This window comes from Haematobia irritans, chromosome 1 (genome assembly GCF_050003625.1).
Source record: "Haematobia irritans isolate KBUSLIRL chromosome 1, ASM5000362v1, whole genome shotgun sequence".
NCBI classification, from domain to species: Eukaryota; Metazoa; Arthropoda; class Insecta; order Diptera; family Muscidae; genus Haematobia; species Haematobia irritans.
The window spans coordinates 56,871,881-56,890,773 of record NC_134397.1 but is presented as its reverse complement, the minus strand read 5'-3'; the positions used below and the strand labels follow the sequence as shown (position 1 = coordinate 56,890,773).

General features: G+C 32.2%; 6 protein-coding genes across 8 annotated transcripts in view; 3 read left to right on the top strand and 3 right to left on the bottom strand.

Annotated features, from left to right (window-relative positions):
* The window catches only part of l(3)05822 (SH3 domain-containing lethal (3) 05822), a 48,164-nt gene extending 46,002 nt beyond the window's left edge, over positions 1-2,162 (top strand). For all 3 annotated transcript variants that reach the window (XM_075290452.1, XM_075290450.1, XM_075290451.1), the window contains 2 exons: positions 840-1,121; positions 1,195-2,162. In XM_075290452.1, the coding sequence (XP_075146567.1) occupies positions 840-1,121; positions 1,195-1,323 (411 nt within the window). In that variant the 3' untranslated portion in view covers positions 1,324-2,162. The remainder of the gene's footprint in view (positions 1-839; positions 1,122-1,194) is intronic.
* A 2,216-nt stretch (positions 2,163-4,378) lies between these two features.
* On the bottom strand, positions 4,379-4,972 carry LOC142238645 (uncharacterized). Its single transcript, XM_075310345.1, has 2 exons — positions 4,807-4,972; positions 4,379-4,695 (listed from the first exon to the last, which is right to left on the bottom strand). Exons 1-2 carry the CDS (start codon positions 4,838-4,840, stop codon positions 4,412-4,414), a joined length of 318 nt encoding a protein of 105 aa, XP_075166460.1. The 5' UTR covers positions 4,841-4,972; the 3' UTR covers positions 4,379-4,411.
* Positions 4,973-6,952: 1,980 nt separating this feature from the next.
* Positions 6,953-8,215, top strand: LOC142220985 (uncharacterized). The gene is made up of 4 exons (XM_075290445.1): positions 6,953-7,279; positions 7,334-7,504; positions 7,584-7,748; positions 7,806-8,215. Exons 1-4 carry the CDS (start codon positions 6,995-6,997, stop codon positions 8,193-8,195), a joined length of 1,011 nt encoding a protein of 336 aa, XP_075146560.1. The 5' UTR covers positions 6,953-6,994; the 3' UTR covers positions 8,196-8,215.
* Positions 8,216-9,395: 1,180 nt separating this feature from the next.
* Positions 9,396-10,512, bottom strand: LOC142220984 (uncharacterized). The gene is made up of 4 exons (XM_075290444.1): positions 10,230-10,512; positions 9,985-10,174; positions 9,825-9,921; positions 9,396-9,759 (listed from the first exon to the last, which is right to left on the bottom strand). Exons 1-4 carry the CDS (start codon positions 10,393-10,395, stop codon positions 9,514-9,516), a joined length of 699 nt encoding a protein of 232 aa, XP_075146559.1. The 5' UTR covers positions 10,396-10,512; the 3' UTR covers positions 9,396-9,513.
* A 762-nt stretch (positions 10,513-11,274) lies between these two features.
* On the top strand, positions 11,275-14,339 carry LOC142220981 (WD repeat-containing protein 3). The gene is made up of 2 exons (XM_075290442.1): positions 11,275-11,529; positions 11,593-14,339. The coding sequence occupies exons 1-2, from the start codon at positions 11,372-11,374 to the stop codon at positions 14,231-14,233; spliced, it is 2,799 nt and encodes a 932-aa protein (XP_075146557.1). The 5' UTR covers positions 11,275-11,371; the 3' UTR covers positions 14,234-14,339.
* On the bottom strand, positions 14,297-18,774 carry LOC142220982 (uncharacterized). Its single transcript, XM_075290443.1, has 3 exons — positions 18,553-18,774; positions 17,023-18,497; positions 14,297-14,480 (listed from the first exon to the last, which is right to left on the bottom strand). The coding sequence occupies exons 1-3, from the start codon at positions 18,558-18,560 to the stop codon at positions 14,425-14,427; spliced, it is 1,539 nt and encodes a 512-aa protein (XP_075146558.1). The 5' UTR covers positions 18,561-18,774; the 3' UTR covers positions 14,297-14,424.
* Positions 18,775-18,893: the final 119 nt, after the last annotated feature.

The window sequence follows — 18,893 nt, the reverse complement described above, 5'->3', positions numbered from 1 at the left end:
TTTTAATGCCGAAAATTCATCAAAAAGTCCAAAGATTTTTATCGTCAAATCAACTTTGCAGACATCATCAAAAGTCTTCTTTTTCAAAATTTAAAGAATTCAAGAAATCGACTTTATGAAAATGTTGAAAGTCGACTTTTGCCAAAGCCCAGTAGTCGAAAAGTAGACTTTTGCCAAAGACCATGTTATCAAGTTTCGAAAAAAAGATAAATCAAATTTTCATATTCTGAAAAATATGATTGATATGAAAAATATGATATGATTCTATCAATATTAAATTTATTGATAGCTTTATTTAATGGAAAACCACAATCCAAATGCTAACGTTTATAGAAATCTATTTATATGGGGGTTGTATCAAAAAATTAACCTATGTCATCCACGCTTAGAAAGTGGGTTCAGTTTTTAACTTCTATTTTGAATTTTGAGCACTCATCCCTACCTAAGTCTGTGAGAAATGCAAAAGATAAGTAATTTTATATTCGTCTGACTGCTCAGAAATTATTTTACAGAATACTTGGGTAGTAAATATGTAAATTATCCTTTTCCCAAACAGGATTTAGTCGGATGTTGTTAGTTAGATGTGTTACAAAAAAAAGACGAGTTTATTATAGCCTAAGCCTATGATTTAAGAGTACAGAATCTTCGAAATGGTAGGTAGTAGATTGTATTTCTATTCTCGCAAACCTTGACAAAATCACCAAAATTTTTTAAAACATCTAGTTTTAGGACTATTTTTTAATTACTAAACCTATCCTTAATTTTTACAGTATTTCCTTAATACAAAAACCGTATTATGATTATTTTTAAAACTTTATTTCTTTGACATATCTTTGCAGGAAAATGAAAAGATTTATTTGTTAGAAAAAGCAAGTGATACATGGTTCAAGGGACGTACTCGTTCAGGCTGTGAGGGCATTTTCCCAGCAAATTATATTGAAATCAAAGTGCCACTTTCATCAAGTTCTAACAGAAATATAAGCAACAATCATCAGCCCTCAACGACGAATTATAGTTCCACATCGAAAACATATCCAACATCAACAATTACAAATAATGATTTGACTGTTAGATCGCTATATAATTTTCCAGCTGAGGTTGATGGTGATTTAGATCTAAAAGTAAGTATATAGCCCTCGACAATACATATACAATAATTCACTGAAATATTTCCGTTTTTCATTGCTTGTCTAGGAAAACGATATGGTTACCATATTATATAGAATCAATGAAGACTGGTTATATGGTGAAGTTAATGGCAGACAAGGACAATTTCCCGCAAACTTCCTTGAATATGTGCCATCCAATATCCCAATGCCTTAAATTTATAAATAATTTACAGTATACACTCATATATAATTCCTCTGTTCTTTTTTTATTCTACAGAAATCTAGTATAGAGATTAAATCAAAACATAATAACAATTTTTCTATAAGATATATATCTATTTTTTTTGGTATTGTATGCAAAACAAACTAAACCGGAGAAAAATAATTCTTATGCCCTGTTTAAAATACAGTACTTCTCAAAGAATGATTTTGTTACCTATACAATAAACCCACACTTGGAATTGCAAAATATAGAATAGTAACTTCAACACTAACTATAAAACTTCAATGAGTATTTTTTTTGAATATTTTTTAGTAAAACAACAACAAATTATCCTATTGTCTATTATCATTTATATATACTCTACTCGGAAAAATGAAAACCCTAAGCGAGTCACAATTTTCACAATTGCTATAGAAATGTATTAAGTGTTATTATTTTACAAATTATCATTTATAAAATGTTTGTATATAGAATTTGAAAATATTGTAAAAGTGTTTTTTTTTTGTTCTGATATCTATTAATCTTTTATTTCCGTAATTCCTGGTTATTTTTGCACTCGTAATTTGCTGATTCTATATGCGACTATGTTGATGATTTTATGAAAATGTAATTATTTGATTGATGTGTGCCCATTTTTTGTGTTTGCTCTTTATAAAATGCAAGCAACAGCAGATGTCAATAGATTAAATTAGAATTATAATGTGAAAACGTAACTTAATTTTCATCATAATCAAACAGAGAACAAAAGTCGTTTACAAATTGTGATTTTTTTTTCATATTTATACAGAAATACTTCAAAAACGAAAATAAAGAAAGCCCTAAACTTAAAATTAAGTGTATTTTTAATGGAGGTTTTTCAGAATCATCTGCTAAGGAGAACTGTCTAATGAATGCCTAAAGGTTTCATTTTTTTCCCCAGCTAGAATATTTTTAAAATCTGAGATAAGAAACCAGATGTGGCGCTCAAGTACGATGGTGTTTTTTGGCTATCGTTTTCACAGACTTGTAACGCGGTGGTCTTAATGGAACTGCACTACAACTTGAATGAAGCGAATTTGTTTTGGCGGAATCCGAAGTCGAATTACCGACTAATTTAGAATATATATACTGTGTTACAGGGTACAGGGTTTAGTATACCGATAGTCTCAGAATTAAATTCTGAGTCGATTTAGCGTTGTCCGTTGATGTATTTTCGTTTAAGTCTGAATGTCCTCAAATTTGGAATGGGGTCTTACTTAGGCTCAAAGACAATTTAAATTTTAATGGACAATTTAAATTTTAATGGATTTAATGGATTTTTTTCAAATTCAATTAAAATTTTAATTGAAAAAATATTGTTAATTTTTTTTGTACTAAAAACATTATGGAAAGTCCGAAGTCTTCAAATTTGGCATGGGGTCTTAGCCTCAAAGACAATTTAAATTTTAATGGTTTTTTTCAAATTCAATTAAAATTTTAATGAAAAAAATTTGTTAATTTTGTACTAAAAACATTATGGAATTCTTCGACTGCGGTTAATCCGCCCCATCATGCCGAAGGATTAAATTTAAATTTCACTGTAAATGTGGGTATTAAGTTCGAGTTTAGCCGCTAAAATCGAAAACAAATCAGTAAAAACAATATAAAATTATATCTCTTTGATGTAAATTTTATTAAAACTTGATGGGGAATACCCCAAAGCAACTTTTCACAAAGGTTGTATTATTTATAATGGATTATTATTAGAGAAAAGTAAACGTGAAAAATTTGTGATTTTTTTTCTAAACTCGAACTTAAGGGAGCCATCGTGGTGCAATGGTTAGCATGCCCGCCTTGCATACTCAAGGTCGTGGATTCGATTCCTGCTTCGACCGAACACCAAAAAGTTTTTCAGCGGTGGATTATCCCACCTCAGTAATGCTGGTGGCATTTATGAGGTTTTCAAAGCTCCTCCAAGTGGTTTCACTGCAATGTGGAACGTTCGGATTCGGTAATAAAAAGGAGGTCCCTTGTCATTGAACTTAACTTGGAATCGGGCAGCACTCAGTGATACGTGAGAAGTTCACCAATGTGGTATCACAATGGACTGAATAGTCTAAGTGAGCCTGATACATCGGGCTGTTACCTAATCTAACCTAAACACGAACTTAATACCCACCTTAACTGTTTTAATTTAAATCATTTTAATACTTTTTATTTATTTTGATTTATTCATAAAAATTATAAAATAAATTATATAAAAATTATATATGATTATATTTCTCATATTTCTATCACTAATATCCACCTACTATAATTATAAGATTTATAATCTTGACGTATGTGGAAGCAAAACCAAGTAAATCAAAGACCGATAAACGACTATTGACCGAAGACGATTTATTTAGTCGAGCTCTAACCTGCACTTTCTATTTGTTCAAATGTGACCTCTTAGGCAATTTCACTCTCCGAATGGTCCAGTTATTGTTTTTTTTATAGATTTCAATTTAAATTTCCGATTATTCAAAATCATTCTGTCGACTTAATGTTTGGGCAGTAATATCTTCTATTGGACGTAACCGTCTTTTCAGCTCATTTCACCCTGTCTATCCATAAGAAGCTTTATGGCTAATTTTTGATATCAATAATCGAAATTTCTTATTATCAATTAAATCTCCTTTGGATAAGATTCGCTCATAACTAAATAAATGATCCAACAAACGAATTTTTATTTGTCGTTTAGATCAATGAAAAAGAATCGGTAATTCCTAGAAGGTTTCATACTTTTTGCAATTTATTATAATCCAAAATATTATTTCCGAGCAGGGAGTATCAGCATTAATAATCCTACAAATAGCCATAGAGCTTAATATCGTACGTCGCACAGTGTGATGAAATAAAAATAGTAAAAAGATATTCGACATGTAAATTTAACCCCTTTCTTCTTTTTATTTCTTTATAGCTTTCATTTTAATTTTCCCCTTTATCAGTTGACTACTATTTTATTGAATTTTCTGTCGTGTCTACTAACAAATTTCTTTGGGTGTAATATCCTAGGAACACCTTTACGAAATATAAGTTGACAAAGTTTTTTTTGTACTAAATACGCATTTTTATTAATTTACAACTCTTCGTGTTTCGAGGGAAATTTCTTTAGAATGGCATGATACAAATTGTAAAAAGCATATACCGATACTGAAACTATAACTAATAAAGCACCGCCAAAAGCCATACTGAGAAAATTACCATCAATGATTCCAGTTGATGTATGACGCCTAGTAGTGGACCAAATTTCTTCTGTGCTAGCAGGATTATCTTGTTGTTGGGCAGTTCTTTCGGCCATCAATCGTTTCATGGTATTTAAGCGTTCACGTAATACTTCCACAGATTCTGTGTTTAAATCATCTTTTTTGTTTATTTAGAAAAAAAAGGATAAGAAAATCAATCACAACGAGAATAGAAAAGATATGATTTTCATCTTATTTAAATTTGAATATACATATTTGAAATACATACCTCCAGCTGCAGGCACATTTTGATATTCAGCCATTTTATTAAATATTACAGTGATTTATACCTATAAATTACTATTAAAGCTAGAATAATATATTCCGTTTTTAATGAGGGTATGGATGCTGTTTGTTGAAATTTAAACTCCTAAAAGTATGCTAGGATTAATGCGCATGACAGTAACTGGAATGATGTTAACAGGGTGGTTACGAAAAAAATAATTCAGTAATACAAAATGTAAATAATCGATAACAACGCGTGCGAATAGTGATGGCAAAATACTATCAAAGTTGGCGATTGTTGCAGTGTCACTTACGAGTCTGTGGTAGCGATGAGGATGAAATGGAACATTGAAATGCTGGCAGGGATATAACAAATACATAGCGAAAGCTTCGTGAAGCCATGTTATCGACTATTAAAAATTATTTAAGGTGGGTATTAAGTTTAGTGTTTAGCCGCTAAAATCAAATTTTTATTAGTGAAAACTGTATAAAATTATACATTTTTGCTTTGAATTTTATCAAAACTTGATGGGGAATACCCCAAATCATTTTTTACATTTTTATATTCTTTAAAATACATTACTAGAGAAAAATAATCTTGAAAAAATGACGATTTTAGCGGCTAAACTCGAACTTAATACCCACCTTTACTGGTAAGCAATTGTAACTTTCGTTAGAGTGAAACAAATATTATTTTCTCGCTGTAATGCGAATTTAGTACCGACATCCAATGCACCTCTAGCGCAAATTACTGCTGCATATCGATAAGTCCATCTTACAATATCCCTGCCAACATTTTTTGAATTTGGGGGCGCTTCTGAGAATCCCCACTACGTCGAAAACAATCATATACGACATCAAAAACTCGTCGGAAAAGCGTCGTCACTATTGAGAAGTTGTACCACGCCAAGTTACTACGAAAAAGTTTCTCATCAGTGCAATTATTAGGTGCCTATTTAGATCAATTTCAAAGGACGCCAATAAGAACCCCTGCAAACTATCACAAAAAGTGCATTTTAAGGTAATTGTAGAAGAATCATTGTGGTCAAGTAAAACACGAATGTGTAGATGTTTATTGATTTGATTAAACATTTATAATTTCTTATAAATATAACATTTTTCGGTTTATCTCATCACATTTAACATAATTTTTTGCATTAATAAAAGAATGATGTTGAGTTTTAAGTAGCAAGTTACATGTTGCAGCGTCTATCAGCCAGTTTGTTTATTTTCGATGGAGACAGCGTGCCTGGAAAAATATTTGAAAAACGATCACTTTATTCTATTTGGAAAGTCGAAAATTGTTCACCATATACCTTTCACAATTTTAAGCGTAATATCTGTGTTTTCAGAACTTTATTTTCGTTTTTATTAAAATAAAATATAACAAGCTGGTTGCGCTTGGCGTTTCACAAAAAATAAAATGGCTCTTCTAACAGTAGTGATGGCAAAATACTTTCATGTACATTTTGTACTTTTTGATATGCTTCCCCCATCACAGTTCGCGATGGTTGTGGTGACATTTACGAGTCTGTGGTAGCGATGAGGATGAAATGGAACTTTGAAATGCTGGCAGGGATATATCTTATGGGAGAACATGTAAACAATCAATTAAATCGCCGTCACTAAAATGTCACTGGCAAAAGTGTCAATGTATGGCTTATGCGAATTCAATACCGACTTTTCACCAAAACATCCAATTTATTTCCTAAAGGTGAGTACTATGTTCGGTTTTTTCACCAAAACATTAAGTTAAAACTACAAATATATTTATGAAGACGATTATATTTTGATCGAGTCTTGCCAAATAATGGATGGAAAAGATCCAAGGAATTGATTGCAAATAATTTTATATTTCTAAATTAGTTAATTAAAAAAAGTAACCGTGAAAACAAGCTGGTTTTCAGCTTGAAAACTGAACATAGTACTCAGCTTAAAGGTGGGTACTATGTTCGTTCAGCATGAACATTTTTCACAAACCATTCTTTCAAGCTGAAAACGGATAGAGTGTTGTCAACTTGAGGTATAGAAATTTCAGCCCAAATATAACGAATGGGCGTTTTTTAAAAGAAATCCCATTGGCAGCACTTGCATCTGTCAATATTGTTTATTTTTGCATATATTCGCCAGTTCGTTGAAACAAATTTTTTGCACAAAATAATACAAAATCCGCAAAATTTCCGTCCATACAAATGGAGGAAATAAAAGTGAAACAATTGTTTCTTTCTAGCTTGTTGGAGCTAGATAGAAACAACAACTATTTAATTAATAAAATAACGACGGTTGCTTTGAACAACATAAAATACGCATCCACTATTATAAAAACATTTAAGACTTATTTGTTAAGAGTATCTCAAGATATACTTCTTCCAACGATGTATGTAATGGATTCCATAGTTAAGAATGACAAGAGCAAGCTTTATGCGCAAATGTTTGAAACATATCTTGTTGAAATCTTCGTTGGAGTTTTCGAAAAGGTATATATGAGAAGTCTTAAATATGTATAATAAATTAACGGACACTCATTTCAGGTTAGAGAAAGCATCAGGGAGTTAATGTATTATCTTCGTCAAACATGGATTGGAGTATTTAGCGAACTCACTTTGTATTGCCTTGATATACGCATCAAAACCATTGACCAAAATTGGCCAATAACCGCGAAGAAACCATTAGAAATAATTGAGCCTTCAGAACTTGCAAACGTAAGACAAATATACCCATTTACAATCCCTTTGTTTGTATGATTGCACAATTTAATTAATTTTCTACTTTCATTTTCAGGCAGATGAAATCAAATGGGGCAATTCAATTGCAACTGCTCAAAGGAAACATCTTACAACAAAAAAACTTACGAGCAAGGATGAAAATGACGATCCAAATGTCGACCCAATTATTGCCATGAACAAAATGGATGTTCCGAAAAATATGGATTGTCTCAATCACAATGTGAGATGCAAATACAAATTATGATAATTTAAAAATTCTAATTTTCTTTTTCTCCAGGGAAGTAAAAGTAAACTTAGCGATCTACCTTCCTCAAGCCAAAATGAGGAGTTCATGGCAGGAGATGCTCTATTTGGTCTATTGGATAATCCAAGGGAACTTGTTTCGCAGGGAAATAGTGATAGTAATGTATCCTATGAAGTCATTGAATACAGCCATGAACCATTAAATTCAATGTTCAACTCCCAGCAGTATGAGAACAGGAATCAAATTTTTTTTGGTCAACAAAGAAAAATTCAAATCCCCATGATGGCTTCTGCCTGTTTAGGAGTTCACCAATTTTTAACCATGACAATTCTTGCAAAAGCTCAGTACTCGGTAAGGAGCACTAGAAGCGAGTACTTGTCCAATCGGAATCACAAGGGTCGTTTCGCAGTCTGTGTAAGCTAATATTAATATTTAAATATAGCTTATCCCAATTTGAATGTAATTCATATATACATTGTGCTGCTTCATTGGAATAGTTTGAAGATCTTTCGAATATAAACAAAAATATTAAAAAAAAATAATAATTTTTATTACAAAGCTCTGTAATAATGTTTTTTTTTTTTCAAAATGCCTTTTCAGGGGTTTTTTAGTATAGTAATAATGGCAGTTGCCAACGGTGACTATGAGTTTACATACTTTGACGTTGGTGCTTATGGATCGGAAGGAGACTCTGCAATTTTTAGTAAATGTACCCTTGGCAAAGCGATAATGGAAAATCGACTTCCATTTCCAGAATGTGTTGATGGTTCCATTCCGCACGTCTTTGTAGCTGATGATGCTTTTCCATTGCGTCGCCGAATAATGAAGCCGTATAAACCAACGAAGAATACCGCTTTAGACGATTCAAAACGAATTTTTAATTATAGACTCAGTAGGGCAAGACGCTGTGTTGAAAACGCTTTCGGAATCATGTGTTCAAAATTTTATTGTTTATCGAAAACTATGCTTTGCGGGCCTGACAGAGGAAAAAATATTATAAAAACGTGCATGTATCTCCACAACTTCATGTTACGCACAAGAAGGGAGAAATATTGCCCACAGAACTATGTCGATAGAGAAAGCATATCAGGTGAAATATTTAGTGGAACATTTCGAAACGCTTTAAGGGGCGATTCTCTTTTTTATTCAAACATAGAGCCGACATCAACCGGACGAATCGACGAAAGCGGATCTCTTGTACGTGAAAAAATAAAAGACTACTTCAACTCAGAAGAGGGTTCGGTCCCTTGGCAGCGAAAATACGCCTTTTTGAACTAATAGATATTTTATTAACCACTGTAATAAATAAAATGTTTAAGTTTCAATTCATTCATATATTTATGTTTACTTATATTTTATAAATCATTTTAATTAATAATATAGAATTTTTGTAGTTAGGACAATTAAAAGTCAACAAAAAATAACATATAATTCATATATTTTGATTTTATAAATCATTTTTAAATTAATAACACAGAATTTCTCTTAGTGTATCAGTACTTTTATAAAAGGAAAAATAAAAATAAAAAACGCAAAAGTAAAAAATGAAAGTATTGTATTAGTACCACATACCTTACTACTCCATACTTTAAAGTATATTTAAAATTTAATAAATCATTTTAAAACCCAATAGCAGAAGTTGTTTTGTACTTCAGTTTTGGTTATAAGGCTATTTAAATAAAATAAATATAGTGTGAAAAATTAAATGAAATCAAACCGAAAAATAAAAAATATAACATTTTCAACGTTTACGTAGCTTTTCATATGCCAATGCCATTACTTCACCCTGAAAGTCTATCAAATCGTCATCCGTGAATCTATTCATTATTGCCATTAGATGGGACAAAAAACCGACATGGGGACTATTTTCTTTTTCTGCCATCTCAACCATTTTCGACATGGTTTTCTCCATTCGTTGAGCTGTAGCTAAAACTTCGGTGTTATATTGTTTTTTCGCAGTTGACGCTGAGCTCGATGACGTATCCAACTTAAAAACATTTCAACAAATGCGTTATATTTTACGACATTATTTACAAAAAACTTAGCACGTACGTATGTATACGAAGAAGTTTGCGACTGCTCCAAATTCGAATTATATTCAGATTGCTCCAAATTCGTATCATTGTCAAACTCGTCTGAACAATAGGTTCTGAAAAACGGAATTCAAACGATAAATTAAATATGGATCTTGTAAATGAAATTATAATGTTACCTTCTTTTCGTTGATGTGTCTTCCAAAAAGTTAATTTCATCTTGTAACTCCCACGGCTCGCACGAACTTTCTAAGTACTCAGTCTCCATTTCTAAATTAATGTCGAAGGGGCTTCCTGACTTCAAACACTTTCTATGGCGATATCGTTTGGCATCCACAACACTTTTCCAACCTTTCCGGCAAACTTTTTCTTAGTGTAAATTTATATTAGCAGGATAAAAAATAATTATGTTTGCAAACCATACCACTTAAACCAACTTCATTTGCCACCACTTCCCATGCTCTTTTTATTGCATTTCTATTGCTATGATCCTTTTCGGTCTTTTTCCAAATTATAGGATTGTTTTCCACAGCTCTACAAATATTTTGTTTATTTTGTAAAGACAGTATCTTGTTTTCTGGTTTTACCATTTTAACTATTTGAAACGTTGTTTATTTTCGTAACAAAACGAAAATAAACAAAAAGAAATGACGCTCAGACGTTCGTTAACAAACTAATAAGGCGAAAGCGTTTATCATTTGTATGGATGCCGCCAGCGGTACAGATTGTGTTCATTGAGGCGTCGCTTATTTGTCAATAGTTCACTTTTTAAGGAACATAGTACCTGATATGAAATATTTTCACCACTTGTTTTTCACGATCTTTTTTATATGGAGTTTCAGCTTGAAACACGAACATAGTACTCAGCTTAAGTCCGGTATGGACCTTTAGCAAAAATTTCTGTTGCAAGCCTATAAGACGGTTTCACCATATATTTATGCCTATATTCATAATAATTTACTGTAGGTTTATCGAAGGAATTTGTATGGTAATAGTAGGTTTAAAGTTTATGTTAACTTTTATGAATATGGGGATCAATATGGGAGAACATATAAACAATCGATAACATTGCTCTAAAGTGCTAGCAAAAGTGCTAATATGTTGCTTATTTGGATACCAAACATTACGCTAGAAGTACATGACCATATTTTAAGGTGAGCACTATGTTCGTATTTTTCACCAAAACACAAAAATTAAAGTACAAAAATCTGTATGACGACGATTATATTTTTATAAAGACTTGTGAAATAATGAATGCAAAACATCTAAGGAATTGATTGTGAACCATTTTATATTTATAATTTAATTAATTTAAAAAAGTAACCGTGAAAACAAGCTGGTTTTCAGCTTGAAAACTGAACATAGTACTCAGCTTTAAGTACAAAATTTCTCTGTGTATATCGACAAAACTTCGCTTTGACACACTGTGACAGTTGTACGCATGAAATATTGTGGCATCTCATCACACATTCAAAACAATCGGAACAAAAACAAAGTAACACGTGCAAAGTAACTCGTTTGAAATCCCGCAGAAATTAATAATTTGAGTTAAATTGAAAAGTTAACATGGGATTAACGAAACAATATTTAGCTTATAGAGCTATTGATAGCTTTAACATCATCACAAGTGGACGTTCAAATATCAATTTTTGTATCTACAATAAAATCGAAGGAAGATATGTGGTTTCGGCAGCGGCAGAAAATGTAATTTTGTGGGATCTTAGGTAGAGGAATAATTGAAACTTTCCTTAAATTTCAAGCCAACTATAAACAAATTTCTTCTACAGATTAGGTGAGCGTGTCCTGACTCTGCGTCGTGATAAACAAGAAGTTACCGCTTTAAGAGTTTCCCCCGATCGCATGCATATTGCAGTGGGCTACAACGATGGTGTTGTGGAAATATTCGATTTAACCAATCCTGAATCGGCAGTCTGCTCGCTGTCTTTACATAAAAGTGCTATTTCCATATTGCGTTATGATGAACAAGGTATACGTCTTGTTTGTGGTAGTTTAGACTGTGAAATGGTTGTGGTTGATGTTGTGGAACAGGCAGGTCGCCAACGTCTGATTGGCCATAATGCTCCTGTTACCGATGCCCATTTTATGGAACGTTTTAATGAACATAGCATTGTTGTGAGTGCTTCGAAAGATACTCAAATCAAATTTTGGAATTTGGAGACCCAGTTCTGTTTTAAGACAATTGTGGACAACCGTACAGAGGTGTGGGCTTTGGCTTTTGTTGGTAATCTCATGATGGCTGGTAACGGTGAATCTACATTGAATGTTTATCGTCTAAAACCAAGAGATCCAACGCATCCAGAACAATCTATTGAAATGGCTGTAGAAGGATTAACAATTGATGATGAGGATACAATTAGTCCAATTTCTATAACTAATTGTGGCGTTATACAAAGAGCTGGCAAAGGTAGATGTGTTAATCTGGTAGCAGATGCCTCAGAGAGAGTTATATCGTGTCATGGAACCAATGACTTAATTGAAAATTTTTATATATGCTCCGAAGAAGAAGCAAAGAAACGTTTGGCCAAGCGGTTGAAAAAAGCTCGCAAAGCAGATAATGACAATGATGCAAAAGTGGAGAGCAATAAGGAATTGAGTTTGTCAGATGAAATTAAGCGTTTGGAAAGTATTAAAGTAAAACAAAAGATCAAATCCATAGATATACTCTTGGGAGCCAATGATGAGCTTAGAGTTTTGGTGAGTTTGGCCAATAATACAATTCATCTGTACAGTCAAGATGCAAGTTTCAAACGTCAAAAATCTGCCAAGGAAGAAACTGTTAAGCTACTCAAATCCATAAATCGCCAAGGTCACCAATCGGAGGTTCGAAGTGTTTGCTTTAGTTCTGATTCCCTTGCTATTGGATCCGGTTCGGGTGAATCGTTTAAATTCTGGAATAGAGATTCCATGCAGTGTCTACGTACTGTTGCTGCAGATTATGTATTATGCTCGGTATTTGTTCCAGGCGATAGATATATTCTATTGGGTCTGAAATCGGGCAAACTTCTTATAGTTGACGTTGGCTCTGCAGATATAGTGGAAGAAATTTCTGCCCATGATAATGAATTGTGGTCCATTGCTTTGTTGCCTGATCAAAAGGGTTGTGTTACTGGTAGCAGTGACGCCACAGTAAAAATTTGGACATTCGAATTAATCGATAATCCTGAAAATGCTATGGATGTTGACGAAGAGGAAAATCTAAATAAAATGAAACACGGCAAAGTGCTATCGTTGCTACACAAAAACACATTAAAGTTAGAAGAAACGGTGCTATGTGTCAAAGTTAGTCCCAATATGAAATACTTGGCTGTTGGTTTACTAGATTCTACGGTGAAAATATTCTTTTTGGATACCTTCAAATTTTATCTATCACTCTATGGCCACAAACTTCCTGTGTTGTGTATGGATATCTCCTATGATTCTACACTTATTGCCACTGGATCTTCGGATCGTAATGTGAAAATATGGGGTTTAGACTTTGGTGATTGTCATAGATCCCTATTTGCCCATGATGATTCGGTTATGGGTTTACAATTTATACCAAATACACATATGTTCTTCACTTGCGGCAAAGATGGTAAACTCAAGCAATGGGATGCAGATACGTTTGACAAAATCATTACATTGCCAGGACATATTGGTGAAGCCTATAGCTTAGCAGTGAGCCCAAATGGAAGGTTTGTGGTATCTTGTGGGTCGGATCGCTGTTTGAGACTTTTTGAGCGCACTAGTGAACCCATTGTTCTGCAAGATATACAAGAGGAAGAGCGAGAGGAGCTCGAGAATCAACAATTGGCTACAGGCGAAGATCATGCTGTTCCCCTATTGCCGGGATTAAAATTGGCTTCTAGAAAAACTGTGGGTTCGGAGAAAGCAGCCGAATCAATATTGGAGTGTTTGGAAATATGCAAACAATATGAAGTGGATGATGATGAAAAGCCGGAATTGCATCCTTTAATGCGAGCATTGAATGTTCAAAATCCCCAAGACTTTATTTTAGCCACGTTGGCTCGCATTAGGGCATCTGATTTGGAAGAATCTTTGCTGCTCTTGCCCTTCTCAAATGTCTGTGAGCTTTTAGAAAGGCTACCCGCCGTATTGGCTCAAAGGTCCGATGAAATTGAGCTGCTAACCAAAGTTACAATGTTTCTATTTAAAGTTCATATGAAGCCCATAACAGGAGCAAAACATATGAAACCATTATTGGAAAAGTTAGTGAAAGCTTTGAAACGTGATGTTAGCGCTTTACGAGATGTCATTGGCATGAATTTACACAGTCTAGCCCTAATACAACACGATATCGAAGAACGAGAAGGTATTGCTTTATTCCATGAGGCCACCCAAGAGAAGAAGAAACGTGATAAGAAACGACGGGAAGGTATTAAACGACAACTTATACAAATGGCATAATAATCTTAAGCTAGTATGTAGGCATCAATCGCATTGTTATTCTAACGAAAGAAAAAGAAATGATTAAAATAATTTTATAACACATTTATTTACCACAAAATACAAATTTCAAAGTATTTTCATAAAGACAACATGGCGAGTACATAAAAGGTCAATTATATTATACCACAGGGTAAAGTTTTGACAGAGATTTAAGTACAAATGCCTGCTTTAGGATATGATGTTTTATCGGCACTTTTTTGGCATCCTGAAAAGAAAGGTATAAAAATGAACCTTTGAAACAAAAATAAAATTTCCTAAAATATTGAAATGATAATAAAAGTGGAATAAAAAACTGATAAAGGATGTCGATACTTCGGTCGGTATCTAAAGCGATTACCCGTGTCAGGTCTTAGCTGATTAAACATTGCGTTAGTTTATAGCCAGAGCTGGGGACAGGGAGCGGGCTCTAATAATTTGATTGCCATATTTGCTGCTCACATCTTCAGACACAGCATTTTAGTAAATCGCACTTAGACATGACTGGTAATGTAATCAAGCACGTGCTTCAGACGTAAATGAGATGCGACTTTCAATGGCGTGTGAGCAGGATTCTTTTTTTATTTTTGGAAGATAAGTCGCGCAGAGAAATTAAAGGGATGCTGTGTACGTTAACTCTTATCTTTTACCATAAGGATTGAATCCCTGGAAACCCTATTGCGGATGGTTAAATGTTAATAATTCACCATGTGGTGTTGGTCATTTCAAACGAACTGTTGGACATTTCAATAAGCGCCACCAATTCAAATCACTGTTTGTCGAAACGCTGCCTGGATCCAATGATATTGACACGAAACCAAACACCACTTATTGATAAAAAAAACAGAAATTCACATGTTTCATATCACAATGGACTGAATAGAGGTAAGTAAGCCTAAAGAAATGATGCTCGGTGTTTTCTGTCATAATTTTATTTCTATAGAAAATTTCCTCAAAATTTTATTTCCATAGATAATTTTGTCAAAATTCAAAATTTTATTTCTATAGAAAATTTTATCAAAACTATTTCTATAGAAAATTTTGTCAAAATTTTATTTCTATAGAAAATTTTGTCAAAATTTTATTTCTATAGAAAATTTTGCTAAAATTTTATTTCTATAGAAAATTTTGTCAAAATTTTATTTCTATAGAAAATTTTGTCAAAATTTTATTTCTATAGAAAATTTTGTCAACATTTTATTTCTATAGAAAATTTTGTCAAAATTTTATTTCTATAGAAAATTTTCTCAAAATTTTATTTCTGTAGAAAATTTTGTCAAAATTTATTCCTTAAGGAAAATTTTCAAAATTTTATTTCCATAGAGAATTTTGTCAAAATACAAAATTTTATTTCTATAGAAAATTTTGTTTCTATAAAAAAATTTTATCAAAACTTTATTTCTATAGAAAATTTTGTCAAAATTTTATTTCTACAGAAAATTTTGTCAAAATTTTATTTCTATAGAAAATTTTGTCAAAATTTTATTTCTATAGAAAATTTTGTCAAAATTTTATTTCTATAGAAAATTTTGTCAAAATTTTATTTCTATAGAAAATTTTGTCAAAATTTTATTTCTATAGAAAATTTTGTCAAAATTTTATTTCTATAGAAAATTTTGTCAAAATTTTATTTCTATAGAAAATTTTGTCAAAATTTTATTTGTATAGAAAATTTTGTAAAAATTTTGATTCTATAGAAAATTTTGTCAAATTTTAATTTCTATAGAAAATTTTGTTAAAAATTTATTTCTATAGAAAATTTTGTTAAAATTTTATTTATATAGAAAATTTTGTTAAAATTTTATTTATATAGAAAATTTTGTTAGAATTTTATTTGTATAGAAAATTTTGTCAAAATTTTATTTCTATAGAAAATTTGTCAAAATTTTATTTCTATAGAAAATTTTGTCAACATTTTATTTGTATCGAAAATTTTGTCAAAAATTTTATTTCTATAGAAAATTTTGTCAAAATTTTATTTCTATAGAAAATTTTATCAAAATTTTATTTCTATAGAAAATTTTGTCAAAATTTTATTTCTATAGAAAATTTTGTCAACTTTTATTGCTATAGAAAATTTTGTCAAAATTTTATTTCTATAGACAATTTTGTTAAAATTTTATTTCTATAGAAAATTTTGTCAAAATTTTATTTCTATAGAAAATTTTGTCAAAATTTTATTTCTATAGAAAAATTTGTCAAAATTTTATTTCTATAGAAAATTTTGTCAAAATTTTATTTCTATAGAAAATTTTGTCAAAATTTTATTTCTATAGAAAATTTTGTCAAAATTTTATTTCTATAGAACATTTTGTCAAAATTTTATTTCTATAGAAAATTTTGTCAAAATGTTATTTCTATAGAAAATGTTGTCAAAATTATATTTCTATAGAAAATTTTGTCAACATTTTATTTCTATAGAAAATTTTGTCATCATTTTATTTCTGTATAAAATTTTGTCAAAATATTATTTCTATAGAAAATTTTGTCAAAATTGTACATCTATAGAAAAGTTGGTCAAATTGTATTTCTATAGAAAATTGATGTACCTCTTATTTGGTGTACTACTTGTTGGAGATATACAACCTAAACTGAGATAGAATCTATTCAACATCGACATTGGATTTTCTCAGAGAACCACTTTATGGTTGAAGACAGTCTTTTATGGCGTCCTTTTCAAGACGCCAATCCGTATAATGACTATACTTTTTCTAATAAAACTTTTTTTATATACCTAAGCACTTTTATTTATTTCTTACAATCAAACTTACCCCCACATCTTGAAAATGTTCCAGGTGGGCGATAACTCAATTTTTGTACGGTACACTTTTCCATAGGCGCTGTGGGTTTAACATAATTGGAAACGTTTGCCCATGGCTTAGGATCTTTGGCTGGTATACAACTTGGTAAATAACTTAATTTGTATGTGGTGCATTTTTCCAAGGCTCCTTCAGGACGACAAACTCCGGCACGTGGCAATATCGGAGTTGGACGACGATTTGCGCAAACATCAATAGGCATATATGAAAGCTTATTTATTGTACAATTCTCCATAGCACCAGCAGATCGCATAATAGCTGAAACTGGTTTTATGGCTGAACGACGACATTGGGGCTTCAGGACGAAATCATGTTTTTGTGTGGTCATGAAATACATGGGACCTGAAGGCTTAATGCAATTCTCTTTTGGCCTTATTGGCGTTGTTCGGGATGCTATGCAATTCGGTTGATAGGACAATTTTTGGATTGTGCATTTTTCCATAGGACCCGAGGGCATTTCCAAACCATTTATGGGCATAATAGGAGCTGGGCGGCAACATTGTCCGTCTGGGCCAATATAACTCAATTTATAGACAGTGTTACCATCATTGCTATCGGTCCCCAGCATTTTAAGTCCACTAATCGGGAGTATTGGTGAAATTCGACTTATATTACAGTTGGGAATATAACTCAGATTGTATGTGGTGCACAAATTGTCATATTTCGGTGGTTCACAACGTATTTTCTCTGCCCAAGGCATTGGTTCCTTTGGTGGGAAGCATAAAGGCATATAGCTAAGTTTTTGAGTGGTACATTGTTCACTAGGTCCAGTGGGTCGTTGATAATTATAAGTCTGGATAATGGGTTTTGGTGGGGGATTTTGACATATATCAACAGGCATATACGATAAATTCGAGGTGGTACATTTCTCAAGTGGTTCGCAAGATTTCAATATTCCCGGACAAGGTTTAATAGGATGACGACGGCAAAATCCTTTGGGTACAAAATCATGTTTTTGCGATGACACTGCATACAAAGGGCCATTAAATTTTAGACCATTTCCTTTAGGTCGTATTGCTTGGGTACGCGCTATACATGCATGAGGCAAATACGATAATTTTTGTATGGTACACTTATCCATGGGTTCTTTTACTGTCATGATATTATTGCAGGGTAGTATAGGTTTTGCCCTATAACAATTTCCAGCATTCTGCATATATGAACATTTGTATATGGTATCCTTTTCCATAGGGACATTCGAAGCGATTATATTTGAATTGGGTCGAATCGGTGCGGTACGTGGTGGCTGTTGATAACAGCAACTGGAATAATCTCCACAATCGCATGGAAGTGCACAAGATTCTTCGCGCGAACATGGTGGATATTCTGCAGGCACTTGACAGGGATCACATTGTGGCGGGCAATAATCTCCACATGTTTCTGTGTGAGCAATTCCCTCTTCAGCAGCATCATTGCATATAATCTGACTATTAAGACGTAGTATAAGATACGAGATGTGTATGTATATGAGAAATCTCTTACCCTTGCATGTCTTCCAATTCTAAATTTACTAAAAGAAATTAAATATTCGCAGTTGTTAAAAAAAAACTGGTTCAAATTATAGCTGGTACACTTAAATGGACAAAATTTCGACGATGGTCAAGTTTAATAAACGGGACTGTGACAACGAAAAATTCAATTTCAAAAAGTAATTCAGAAAAATATTCGATTATAAAAAGAAATTCAAGGGCTTCTGAGATGTATTGAATTAAATAAAATTTTACATTTTTGTCATATTATCTGGTTTGTAACACATATAGGAATGTGGTGCACAGCGTTGCCGCTGCCTTCTTTCAAAAAGAGCCAAATTTTAAAAATTAATT